This window comes from Dermochelys coriacea, chromosome 10, assembly GCF_009764565.3.
Source record: "Dermochelys coriacea isolate rDerCor1 chromosome 10, rDerCor1.pri.v4, whole genome shotgun sequence".
NCBI lineage: Eukaryota > Metazoa > Chordata > Testudines > Dermochelyidae > Dermochelys > Dermochelys coriacea.
Window position 1 is genome coordinate 40,073,799 of NC_050077.1, and position 12,372 is coordinate 40,086,170.

General features: G+C 46.6%; 1 protein-coding gene across 3 annotated transcripts; it reads right to left on the reverse strand.

Moving 5' to 3' along the window:
- Positions 1–2,872: 2,872 nt before the first annotated feature.
- On the reverse strand, positions 2,873–8,243 carry LOC119862990 (immunoglobulin superfamily containing leucine-rich repeat protein 2-like). 3 transcript variants are annotated; one of them, XR_006274721.1, is made up of 3 exons: positions 8,154–8,243; positions 4,067–6,230; positions 2,873–3,976 (listed from the first exon to the last, which is right to left on the reverse strand). XR_006274721.1 is itself a non-coding variant. In XM_043493740.1 (2 exons), the coding sequence occupies exons 1-2, from the start codon at positions 8,189–8,191 to the stop codon at positions 4,187–4,189; spliced, it is 2,082 nt and encodes a 693-aa protein (XP_043349675.1). In that variant the 5' UTR covers positions 8,192–8,243; the 3' UTR covers positions 2,873–4,186. The 3 variants fall into 3 exon arrangements, 1 of the variants encoding a protein (XP_043349675.1); XR_006274722.1 differs by lacking the exon at positions 8,154–8,243 and adding an exon at positions 7,479–7,633; XM_043493740.1 differs by having other exon boundaries at positions 2,873–6,230.
- Between the last annotated feature and the right edge of the window lie 4,129 nt (positions 8,244–12,372).

The window sequence follows — 12,372 nt, forward strand, 5'->3', positions numbered from 1 at the left end:
AAATACAAGTTCCTGAAAATGGTTTATTAACATGCTTTATTCACGGATTTTGCACCTGCTTAGTTATACCAAAAATGAGCATTATTCTAACATATGAATATAGAATATTCTCTCTGTCCTCTGTGTTTGTATGTACAAATATGTATACACATAAACACACATGCATTCCTAGATTCACAGGATTCACAGATTGTGTGTGTGATATTTCTCTCTCCCGCTCTGCTTTTTTGAAATTCTTGGGTCTGTGGTATACATGAGGTCAGACTACATGACCACAATGATCCCTTCTCCTGTTAAAATCTGTGGAACCTATCAATCTATGAATGCAAGTATGTTTATGAGTAGGTATCTATGTGTGTGTGTGTGTACATTCCTACCCATTTAACACACACACACACACACACACAGGCATTAATATATATGTAAGCACACAATCTTCGATATACTTATGTGCAAAAGCATAAGCTGGCTAGCTCTAGATGATAAAGGCAATTTGAAAAAACAAAACAAAAACCCACTGATCTTAGTGTAATTGTTGGATAAAACCATTCGGGTGGGGAAGGTGATTGCAAACACCTCAGTGGGGATGTTAGGCTTTGCTAGCTTCTGAAATGGCCCTGTTTTACATGGAAATTAGTTGCTGTCCTTCGTTCTTACTGGTTGGGCTGCTTTCTTACCCGCCTGTTGATGAAATCGACATGGGCATATGGCTTCTTTTGATCGCCTCTGGGGTCGGTTACACTTCTAAACTGTGGGATTCCGGGATGTCCAACAGTGCCAAGGGGTTAGTGACTCGGGGTTTGGAACAGAGCCTGGCGTTCAGGAATATACCTTGCGGGGCTCGTGTGTCTGAGAGGGTGTGTCTGCCTCAGCGGAAACACCAGGGGAAAGCGCCAGTCCTGTCCCAGGAAGGGCGGGGCGGGTCTAGATCTGGGGTGGGGGGGCTGTTTTCGGAGTCAGGGATTAAATCCACTACTTCCTGAAGATCAGCGAGCCAGGGGCACAGGAAGCTGAAATCTTTACATCGGGGCTCAAATAAAACAGATGGACCAACTCTCCCCAGCCCCACCCCACACCGCACACAGGAGTGCACGGTTCCTTGGGCTTACATAAAATCTTACATACAGAGGCTGTGCATGTGTATATAGACACACCCAGTTATATGCATGTCTGCAAAGTATGCTACAGCGGACCTATGCGTCTATGTACTATATATTGTTAACGTGCGTGTCTAAATAATCATAGCTGCACTCCAAGTATGTACATTGACCTACATACACAAAATGTGGGTACACATAATGTGGGTGTGTAGGTCTACAAACACATGAAAATATAAACATTTATCTTTATTCACAAAGTAATTGTGTGCATATCTGAGCACGCCCACCCAGAGTACATACATTTATTTACAAACGCAAAATATGTATATAAATAATCTGTGTATATGTTCACGCACACAAAGTACATTTACCTTTATTCACTAAGTGGGTGTGGGTGTGTCTATATCTGCACACACAGAGTATATACATTTACCCACACGAACAAATATATAAATAATCTGTGTACATATCCACACACAAGGTACACACATTTACCTTTATTCACAAAGCTGACGTGTATGGGTGTAGATAAATGTGTGTCTATATCTGCACACACACGGAGTATATATATTATCTACAGGAGCAAAACATATATATAAATAATCTTCCTGTGTATACATCCACACCGCGAAAGTACGTGCATTTACCTTATTTCATAAAGTAGATGTATGTTTATAAATAATTGGGGTGTATATTTATCTTCATGAAAAGAAAAGGAGTACTTGTGGCACCTTAGAGACTAACAAATTTATTAGAGCATAAGCTTTCGTGAGCTACAGCTCACTTCATCGGATGCATCCGATGAAGTGAGCTGTAGCTCACGAAAGCTTATGCTCTAATAAATTTGTTAGTCTCTAAGGTGCCACAAGTACTCCTTTTCTTTTTGCGAATACAGACTAACACGGCTGCTACTCTGAAACCTGTGTTTATCTTCATGCACACTCACAGAGTATACACATTTACCTACATAAACAATGTGCCCTATTTGCACACACATCTTCAGACACACACGAAGCACGTATCTCTAGACACACAGTACATAGAATGTTCATGCGGATAGTTTTGAGGGCTGCACATCATCAGTAAAGGGGCCATAGTTAAATATTACTCTGGCCCGTGTGTTGGAGTCAGTCCATCTCTCTCCTCCCGCAGGCACCTACCTTATTTGAACATAGGCGGAGCTGGTGGTGGCCAGTCTAGTTTTATTCTTGCTCCATCCATGAGACAACTGTCTCAATGTTTTCTCTGCATCGTAGACGAATTTAATGTTGGGATAGGGGTTAGGGTTATTTCCTTCCCAGTTATTTGTGTCTCCGTTTTTTTTTTAAATTACTTTGGTGAAACAAAGCAAAACGTGTTATTGGCAATCAAATAAACTCTCCAAATGTCCCTGTGCTTGTAAAGGTAAAGACAGACAAAAGGTACCTGTGAAACAAAGCAGGCTGTTGCTCTGTAATTCAGAAACCTAAGTAACTAATTCTAGAATTCCCTGAAACTGCCACTTATAACGACGACCCCAAATTCTTTAAAGAGAAAGAAAATGGTACAAAACCAAACAAAACCATGGGGGAGGGGGGACACATCCCTCTGGAGAAATTAGAATGATCATAACCACAATTTTAAAAATAACTGAAAAATAAAATCCCAGTTTAAGAAAAAACAGAATATTGTAGGGGAAATAGTTATACTACAACTTTTTAATTAAAACTGAAATATGGATTTGATTTTCCATTAATCTACCCATATCCCCCCCATAAATAATGAACAAAAACTCCATTTTAAATCTGTTTTATTGACTCTTCACATACAGAATCGCTTAGAAAAGGTTCCGGTTCTGTTTGATTTTAAGGTTGCTTTTGAAAGTATTTAACAATCAAATTAGCAAACAATCTTTCTCCGCTTTGGGGACAATTGTGCTCATTTCATTTTGATTTTTGGTGCTTTTTTAATACAGAAGCAAAAAATAAAAAACTCACAGATGCACCTGCTGCATATACATTTCAGATTTTTCTCAATTCCACGGCAAAAGTTACCTATCATTTCCCGTTCACCTTTAAACATCACAGACTCACATCAAGGGTACATACATTTCTCTATAAGAATGCTACTCTATTCAATAAACATCTAGGAAATCTCAGTGAGTCACATGCCTCCCAGAAGGTCTGGGAAAAAGAGACAACAAAGATCAGAGGTGGGGTTATTTCCACATTCCTTCCCCTACCTCTAAAGAAATGAGAAGCACCCACAAGTTAAGAGAGGACCAAGTCACACACATATCTCAAATTCTACAGCACGGCTCTATTAACACTGTCTAGGTAGAGGTGACCCGCTAGATCACCTTGCGTATCTTTGATCTGATGGTCAGGACCGGTGTGGGTTTCAGTTACCCACTCACCCATCCTCCCCATACAGGGATTTGTACATCCCAGCGTGGGAAGGGCACAGCTGTTTGCATTGGAGTGGGACGGGGATGGGAGCTGACTAGCGCAAACACTTGCTGAAACTGACAACACTCACGCTTGAAATTGACAACTGGCCTTGATTAAATTAACTCAGGATATCTTCGGATTTTCTTATGTAAAAGAGGGGGAAATAGTCAATCCATTGTATTTTAATTGTAACAAACCAACATAGCTTTTAAAAAAGACCACAGCCTACGTTTAGGATTAATATGTTGCGAGCAGATGGTGGTGTTATTTTTTTTAAACTTTGTATTTCAAATAATGTGTTAAATACTTTTTTAAGGCCAATTCATTCCACTTATTTTGTTTAAAAAAAATCGACCCCACCCTGAAGTACTTAGTGAGGCCAGAAAAACTGGTTGGGATCTGAATTCTGTTGGGTTTCCCCCCACGCTGGGCTGTTGGCAGAAATGTCTTTGGAAGAATAAAGAAAAGGAGTACTTGTGGCACCTTAGAGACTTTTCTTTTTGCGAATACAGACTAACACGGCTGCTACTCTGAAACCTTTGGAAGAATGTAGCTGATCAACCAGTGAATGGCTCAGGTGCCCCCTCGAGTTTGTATCTTACTGTATTATACAATATACAGGGTGGGGCGGTGGCTGCGGGGTGGCCAGGGGTCGGATCAGCGAGCTGGCTGCCTGTAGTTCCCATTGATCTCTTGGGAGATGTTCACAGCCTCGGCCCCGAGGGGTAGCCTGTCGCTGTATTCGGACCCCACCTCAAACTCCTCTGGGTTGCTTTTGGATTGGGACTCGGCGATGGATTCGGCCACCAGGCTCTCGTCTCGCTCCAGCTCCCTCTCCCCCTCTGCTTCCCGCTCTGCCTCACCTTCCCCCACCTCACTTGGGTTGTAGTTCTTCTCTGACTCCAGGTAAGAGGCCCGCGGGTCAAAGTCGGCTGCCATGTGCTTCTCCATCTGGTCTGGATTCTGGGCCTTCATGATGAGTTTGTAGGTTTTGCCCTGATACTTGGCGAGCAAGTGGCAGCAGGTGGCCCCCAGCAAGGGGATGGTAGCCAGGGCCAGCAAGAAGATGCTGACCACCACGATGATGATGAGGGAGGGGATCTCCTTCTTGGTGGTGAAGACCACTTGCACCTGGCAATCCTCCCCCAGGTAAGTCAGGCAGACCGAGTAGTTGGTGCCAGGGGTCAAGCCCTGGAACCAGTAGGAGTTCACACCTTCCTCGATCCTGGACCACTGCACCATGGAGTGGCCGTGGCCGCTCTCCGCGCACAGGTAGAGCGCCCGCAGGTGGGCTTTTTCCGGTTGTCCGTAGAAGGGGGTGAGCTGCACCTTGGCCTCGTTCTCCGACACATCCAGCGCGATGATGCCCAGGTCGAAGGTGTGCTGCTTCAGCTGGCCACTCTGGTTGAAGGCATGGTTGGAGACGTACTGGGTGTCCACGCTGGAGCCGCAATTCTTCTCGAAAGGGGGCCGCTTGGAGGGGACTTGCTCCAGCCCCGGCGAGTGGGAGCTGTGCCGGGTGGGGCTGAGGGGTTTGGGCCTCTCTTCGGGGCTGAGGACGCTGTTCTTGGAGCCCTTGGGGCCCGGCTTCCTCTCCCCCGGCTGCGCTTTGCCTGCCAGGGGATCCTCCATGGGGCGGGCGGGGTATTTCTGGGCACCGGCCACAGCCACGTTGACCGAGGTCTGGTTGCTGCCCACCTCATTGGTGGCCAAGCAGGTGTAGGTCCCTTCCTCTCGCTTGCTCAGGTGGGGGATGACCAGGGTGCCGTTCCCGTAGACCACGAAGCGCTCTGCACTCTGCTTGGAGCTGCCAACAGGTAGCTCATTCCCAGCCCTCTCCACGCCGGGCCCCTTTATCTCCAGGGCTTGGCTGGCAGTTTGCACCTTCCAGCTGACCTCCGGCTGGGGGCTTCCCCTGGCGCTGCAGTGCAGCAGGAGCATGAAGCCGTCGTAGAGCTCGGTGTTGTCCAAGTTGGGATGGTAGGTCAGCTGTACGGAGGGAGGCACGCACTGCAGGTCTGGGATTCTCCCCAGTGGGACTCCTCGGAGGCTGTCCGGGGCTGCACAGCTGATGGAGTCCTTCTCGGGGATGGAGATCAGGGTGTTCTCAGCCCAGCTCTTCAGCCACAGAAGCCTGCAGGTGCAGTTGAAGGGGTTGTTGTAGATCTGCAAGTGAGACAGGGAAGTCAGCGAATCGAAAGTGCCCTCGGCGATGGTGGTGAATTTGTTGTTGTTGATGCGCAGGGACCTCAGGTCTTTCAGGGTGTGGAAGGCCTCCCAGGGCAGCTTCACCATGTGGTTGTTGTTCATCTTGAGCAGCTGCAGGGCGCTGAGGTTGTACAGATCCCCCCAGGGGAAGTCTACGATCTGGTTGTGGCTGATGTCCAGGTTCTTCAGCTGCACCAGGATGGCGAAGGTGCCCTGCTCGATGGCGCTGATCTCGTTGTGAGCCAGCCACAGCGAGGTGACCTGGGTGACCTCCACGAAGGAGCTCTTCTGCAGGGAGGTGATCTTGTTGGCGGACAGGCTGAGGGTGGTCACGTTGGAGGGCAGCCCCACGGGGACCGCCTGCAGATCTTTGTAAGCGCAGTCTGCGAACTGAAGGGCGTATTTGTCCACACAGGAGCAGGGCTCCGGGCAGCCCTGGCTCAGCCCCAGGAAAGCTGCGATCCATAGCCAGAGCAACGGGTCCATCTTCCTCCTGCAGCCAGAGACAGAGACAGGCAAGATTACGCCACCCGCTCCTAGACTCGGAGACACCGCTGCGCTCTCTGGCTGGGAGCAGCCTGGTCCCTCCGCTTTCCCCTTAGCCCAGAGACAACAGAGAGCAGCGCTCTGCTCCCGACGGAAAATCCAAGGTAGCGAGAGCTCCCTGCTCAGGGGACAGTGCGCTGCACACGCGGACCCCGGGGCACGTGTGATGCGCAAGATAACATCAGCCTAAGCAGTAACACACCCAAACCAGAGATCAGAGCCAACAAATCATTGTTACAATTTGTTTTCTTTCTGCCTGTCTATTTCTCTGTCTGTCTGCCTTTCTTTCATCGGATCGCATGCCGTTTGGAAGTTGCAAGGACTCTATATAACATGTCATTGAGCCACGTTTCCGGCACACCCGAAACTCAGACAGCACCGTGCAGTTTTTATATTGCGTGAAAAATATACATTATCTAGCCTTCCCTTTCAAAAGCCCCGGTATCCCTTCTTAGACTTTCCAGTTGAATTGGTCCTGAAGCTGCGTGGCGCTGAACACCATGAGAAAGCTCACAGGAGAAGAAATACATTCCCCCAAAAGTGCTGTCTTAGATTGATAACAGAACAATTGATGAAGCAATGATTACAAACTTTGACAATAAAAAGCATGCAGCTAGGTCTGTCTTTTGCTGACCACAAATATATGAATATGGAAATATAAATGTATATGTATATAAAAAAACCCTCCTGTGTAAAACCACGGTCAGATTTACCCTAATGATCTGTAGTTTCGCTGGTATTAATTTGAAAACAAACCGTGCCATATAGAGGCTGCAGATTAGAAAGCTAGAGAAACATTAGCATTTCTGCCATGTACCCCTGCTGCTTCCCTGCTTCAAGATGTGAAGACAAACACCCCTCTAGAAACAGACAGATCTAACATTTGGGGCTAAACCCGGGCCCCACTGGAGCCAATGGCACAACTCCCATTGACTGCAAGGGAACACGGATCCTCTCTACCATAGCATCAGAGGAGATCTTGTCCTTTTTCCGACTGCAAAGCTGTTTGTACCTGAGGTCCCTTCTTTGAAATACACGCTGTTAGTCCATCCTGCCATGCCTTTACAACCATGCCACGCGTGGCACACAAAAGCTACCACAATCTGGATAACTGCAGGCACCTCCCAAAGCCAAAAAGGAAAGGGATCCCCTCCAGCTAACGTCCTATGCGCGGGTGAACTTTGCCCAGCCTTACCTGCTCAGCTTGGGAACTGGAGTGTCTCTATGGGGGCAGCTTCCAGGGAAGCACCCAGCTGCAGAAACCAGTCTGAACTCCAGGCATTTAGTTGGGAAATACAAGGAGCCCCAGAGATGGGTGGGCTGCTGCGGATCTGTTGCTCCTGGTGGTGGCTGGCTTTAATTTTGCAATCGCAGAGGCAGCACACATTTTTGGAGCTTTGAGCTGCCCAGGCTGCAAGTCCCACTATCCTGATGACTGATCCCCCCTTGGCCCCCTCCCTTTTTTAATTGCTGCTGGGTTGGAGAGTCAGTGCTCGCGCCCGATGCGCCAGGGAGCGCGCCTAGCCTCTCCCACCTCCTGCATATTCTGAGTGTGTTAAAGCCGCAGGGACTCCCACCAAACCCAATGCAATATTTATCATGTCAATATGTTTCCTCGTACATGTGCCATCTTTCCACTCTCCGCCCTCCTTCCCCCACATTCCATATTTAGTGAATCTATTTGTTGTGCACTAATTGAATGCAAATAGCTTCTAAGCACTTCAGTGTGGAGAGAAACAAAGGAGGGGTCTGGACTAGATTATCTGGGACGAGTCTGCTCTTTTGAAGGGTTTAAACTCTTTTGAAAGAAAAATAAACATGCAGATGATTTGATGCAGCCTCAGTGAGAACCGATCGTGATCAACCTCACCTCCACGCATGTGTTTGCATAAAGTCTTTTAGCTCCATCTCTCTCGACCTGCGTCTGCTAGTCCTTTCCGCCCAGAGCTCGTTCGGTTTTGAACTATATTAAACAAAATACATAATTGATTTTATCAGTAGAATTGATCCCCCTTCTCCAAGTAGTTCTGGAGGCATAGGCAGCATCTGAAAACAAGAAGGAAATGATGCTACCTCCGCTGAACACGTTTTCTAATTCAACGAGGCAAGAGGGAAAACAATAAAACGATTGTTAAGTTTTAACCATTCAGCATGTACACAAATGGATGTTTGAAAAATCAACCCGAAATCATCTAAAATGGTTTGGATCACCATTGTACATATGTAATCAGAGAGTTATAAACTCTCAGATTTATTATGTTAAGGGAGAAATGACCTGATGAAGCAAAACCCACATGCAGGATAGAAATATACATTTTGGTGTACAGTAAGTCCATAAAGAAAAGGAGTACTTGTGGCACCTTAGAGACTAACACATTTATTAGAGCATAAGCTTTCGTGAGCTACAGCTCACTTCATCGGATGCATTTGGTGGAAAAAAAACCCACCAAGTAAGTCCATATAATGTTACTATATAGTAGTAGGTGTAGTCTCCTTTCACGTGTGGGTATGTATTCTTAACTAGATGTGTGTGCAAATACATCCATCCATCAGACGTGGATGTGCACAGGAAAACCCACTATAATATTTTATACACTCACTTATGAACACATACAGGTACATTCATTACATGTTTGTACATCTATATACATAAACATTACACACACACACACACACATATTACACACATGCACACATACACACACTTACTCATGTGCAGGAAATATACACACATTGTATATAGAATATGTGCGACATGTGTCTACACGTTTGGGTGCGGAGGGACCCTCTGTGAATGAATAAGGGTTTATCCAGTTTTGCCTGGTGTCTCTAATAAGATCAATACCCTCTGTCATGCTCATACATATTTGAATGGCCAGGATTTAAATGAATGCCCCCCAAAAGGGGGTGGGGGTATCTGAAAAGAACCTCTGAAAAGGGTACTCTGCTTCGGAAGAAGCTTTTAAAATTAAATATTAACACCCACAGAGCACAGTGCTTTGTTAAACAAACAGCGTGCCCTGAAACTGTTCTAAAACTCATCTTTCCTTCTTTGCTCATCTACACAGACATTTGCACTATTTTAATTAAGCTGATTTACTTAAACCGGTTTAATTCATCTGACATAAATGCCTTCTTAAATTGGTTATCTTGGTTTAGTTTAAACCTGTTTCTAATTTAAGTAAACTAAACCGAAATGAGCCTGGGTTAAACTGAAATAAGATCCACCATTCCACCTGGTTTTTTGCACTGGTTTAATAAAACCGATTAAAATCAAACCTTTAGTTAAACTGGTGTCACCCTGTGTAGGCAAATCCAAATTTGCCTACTTGCTCTGATCCCACTCGGAGGGTCTGCTGTGCTAAAATGCTCAGCATAGTGTCCCAGCTCTCCAGGTTTATTTGCATGCAGCTCCTGGAGGAACAAATCAGCCTGTACAAAGGTGAACGCTATCTGGCGTGATCATGCAAATTTAACCGTATAAAGCCACTGCCAAGGACATCTGTCATTGGCTGGAGTTTGGGGAGAGCAGAGCAGAGAGAGCTGCAGTGGCTAGGGTGGGATTAACGTCAAATCGACAACAGTAAAATAATCTTTGGCAACATAAAGCAAGTATTGGTGCTGGAGCGCTGCTGCCTTTCCGTGCAGATCCCAAAAGTCTGGTGAATCAAAATCCGTTATTGTCTCCTGAGCAAGCCTATAACTTTTGGAAAGAAGGTGAGCTCTTGCCCTGAGGATTGTGCATGGTCCTGTGGTTAAGTAAAGGTGTTGCATAAAGACTCAGAAGAGCTGAGCTCAATTCTTGTCTCTGCCACTGACTCCCTGTGTGACCTTGGGCAAGTTATTTAATTCCCCTTGGCCTCAGTTTCCCCATCTGTACAAAGAAGGTAATAATTCTCTCTTGTCTATTTAGAGTGTAAATCCTTTATCACAGGAACTGTCTGTTTCTATGGGCTTGATCCAATGCCCACCGAAATTGATGGAAAGATTCCTATTGGCTTGGATCATGTCCGATGTGCTTGTACAGCACCGACCGAAGTGAGCCCATTAACAACATGAATAAGAGGATTTAGAGCTTAGAGATGCATTTGCTTAGCATGATGTTGATCCAGATGCTATAGTACACTCTGAGGACTTTAGGGCGAGATGAAGATGATGGATTCAACAGTTTGCCCTGCCTATTACCGGATCTGCCTTTTGGGATCTCATCTGGGGTGAGGCGGTAGAAAAGATGAAATAGACTGGAAAAGCAGGTGAAGAAACTTACTTTGCCGCTGAAAGACGAGTCTAATTATTTAATTGCCTCTGGGCTCCAAAGTCCCAGCCTCCCCTAATCACTCAGGGAAATCTACACTTGTGTATGATGGAGTCTAGAGCTAAGGTGGCTCCAGCTCGGATGTTGCTTTCCTTAACAGTGCAGTGCCTTCTTGTAGGAGAACTGCAGGTCGATTAGGATTAGAAAGGCAAAACTAGGGCTGATTAGCAGCTAGTTAGACAAGGGTTGCTTTCAGTTCCTCTGGTGCTGAGGACATCACTTTTTCTTTAACACTAAACAGCGAAATGCCTCCGTCTCTCAGCTGTTCCGCGGTGCCAGTCAGACGGTTCCTAGCCCCCCGAGCTCTGTCAGCATTAAGGGACCTGCTATTTATTTTTGAAAACAGCTTAATAAAGGAAGCTCTCCGGGCTGTGTTACAAGCTTTTACAAACTATGTCTCCTATTGCTGCTGCTTAAAGCAGGCTGCACCAAAAGGAACCAGCAGACAGCTCCAGCCCGCCACAACACAAGCAGTTGAGGGGTGACCTCAGGACTTCTTTCCTCAACCTGCGGATGATCTTCCTCAACCTTCCTCAACCTGATGAGCCGGTGGTTGAGCTGTCTCTCCGAGAGAGACTCCTCATTATCCCCAGCAGCGTGAAGACCTGATTGTCTCTGTTTTGTCTTAGACTGGTACTCAAGTGGGAAGGAGGGGATGAAAGAGTCCGCGTTACAATGCTTAGTTCTCTGCGATCGCAGCCTGGTACCTGCTGTTACTCATAACAGAGGCTGGGGGAGGTTTTCGGCTAACTAGTGACCTGCTTGAGAAGGAGTGCAACCCATCAATGGTTTGTGTCCAGTCGGCAGGGACCCATTTCACAAGGGGAAGCAGGGGCGTCCATTAGTGTTAATGATCACATCTCACGATGCTAGAGACAGGACATTAAGGGAGCTGGCCCGTGGCTCTGACCCATTCCGGCAATTCCACAAGTGTCTGCAGAAAACGCCGCTGCACCTCCTGGAACAGACATGGCCCTGTCCTTCCAACTGCTGGGCTAGGGGCAGGGAGAGGCAAAGGGCCCAATCCAAAGCCCACTGAAGCCAATGGGAGGTTTTTCACTCATGTCAGAAGCTTGGGTTTGGTCCACGGTGGGTTGGGGGAGGAGGACAAAAGGGGGCGGGGAGGAAGAAAGACCTAGTGGATAAGGCTCTGTCTTGTCACTGAGGAGACCTAGCTTACATTCCTGGCCCCCTCTCTCCTTCTTGTATCTCCCTGCAGATGTCCCCTATGTGTCATTGTCTTATATATTTTGACTGCAAGCTCGTTGGGGGGCAGGGACCATTTATTACTGGGTGTTTGTACAGTACCAAGCACAATGGTTTCCCACTCTCAGCTGGCCCTTGGGTACCATCAGAATATCCATATTATATACAAATGGGTACCTAGATGGATGAGGCATGGGGGGAGGTGGGATAGAAGATGACCAAGACATGGCTGTGTGGGCTGCTGGGACAGTTGGGATTTAATATAGACCGGCAATAGAGGCCTCCCTATGGGATGGGGACCAAGCAGATACCGGACACAGTGTTGGTATATAATACTCTAAATGCTCTTTATTGGTTACAAAACAAACCTTAATCATTCCACATTCACACCCCAAACATACTATAGAATCATAGAATATCAGGGTTGGAAGGGACCTCAGGAGGTCATCTAGTCCAATCCCCTTCTCAAAGCAGGACCAATCCCCAACTAAATCATCCCAGCCAGGGCTTTGTCAAGCCTGACCTTAAAAACCTCAAAGGAAGGAGATTCCACCACCTCCCTAAGTAA

What these genes read in the sequence shown, in the direction of transcription:
- LOC119862990 (XM_043493740.1), bottom strand. Translation starts at nt 8,191, where the DNA reads ATGGAGCTAAAAGACTTTATGCAAACACATGCGTGGAG. An exon ending in ATGCAAACACATGCGTGGAG is followed by an intron (nt 6,231 to 8,153) that starts GTGAGGTTGATC and finishes CTCTGGCTGCAG; the next exon opens with GAGGAAGATGGACCCGTTGC.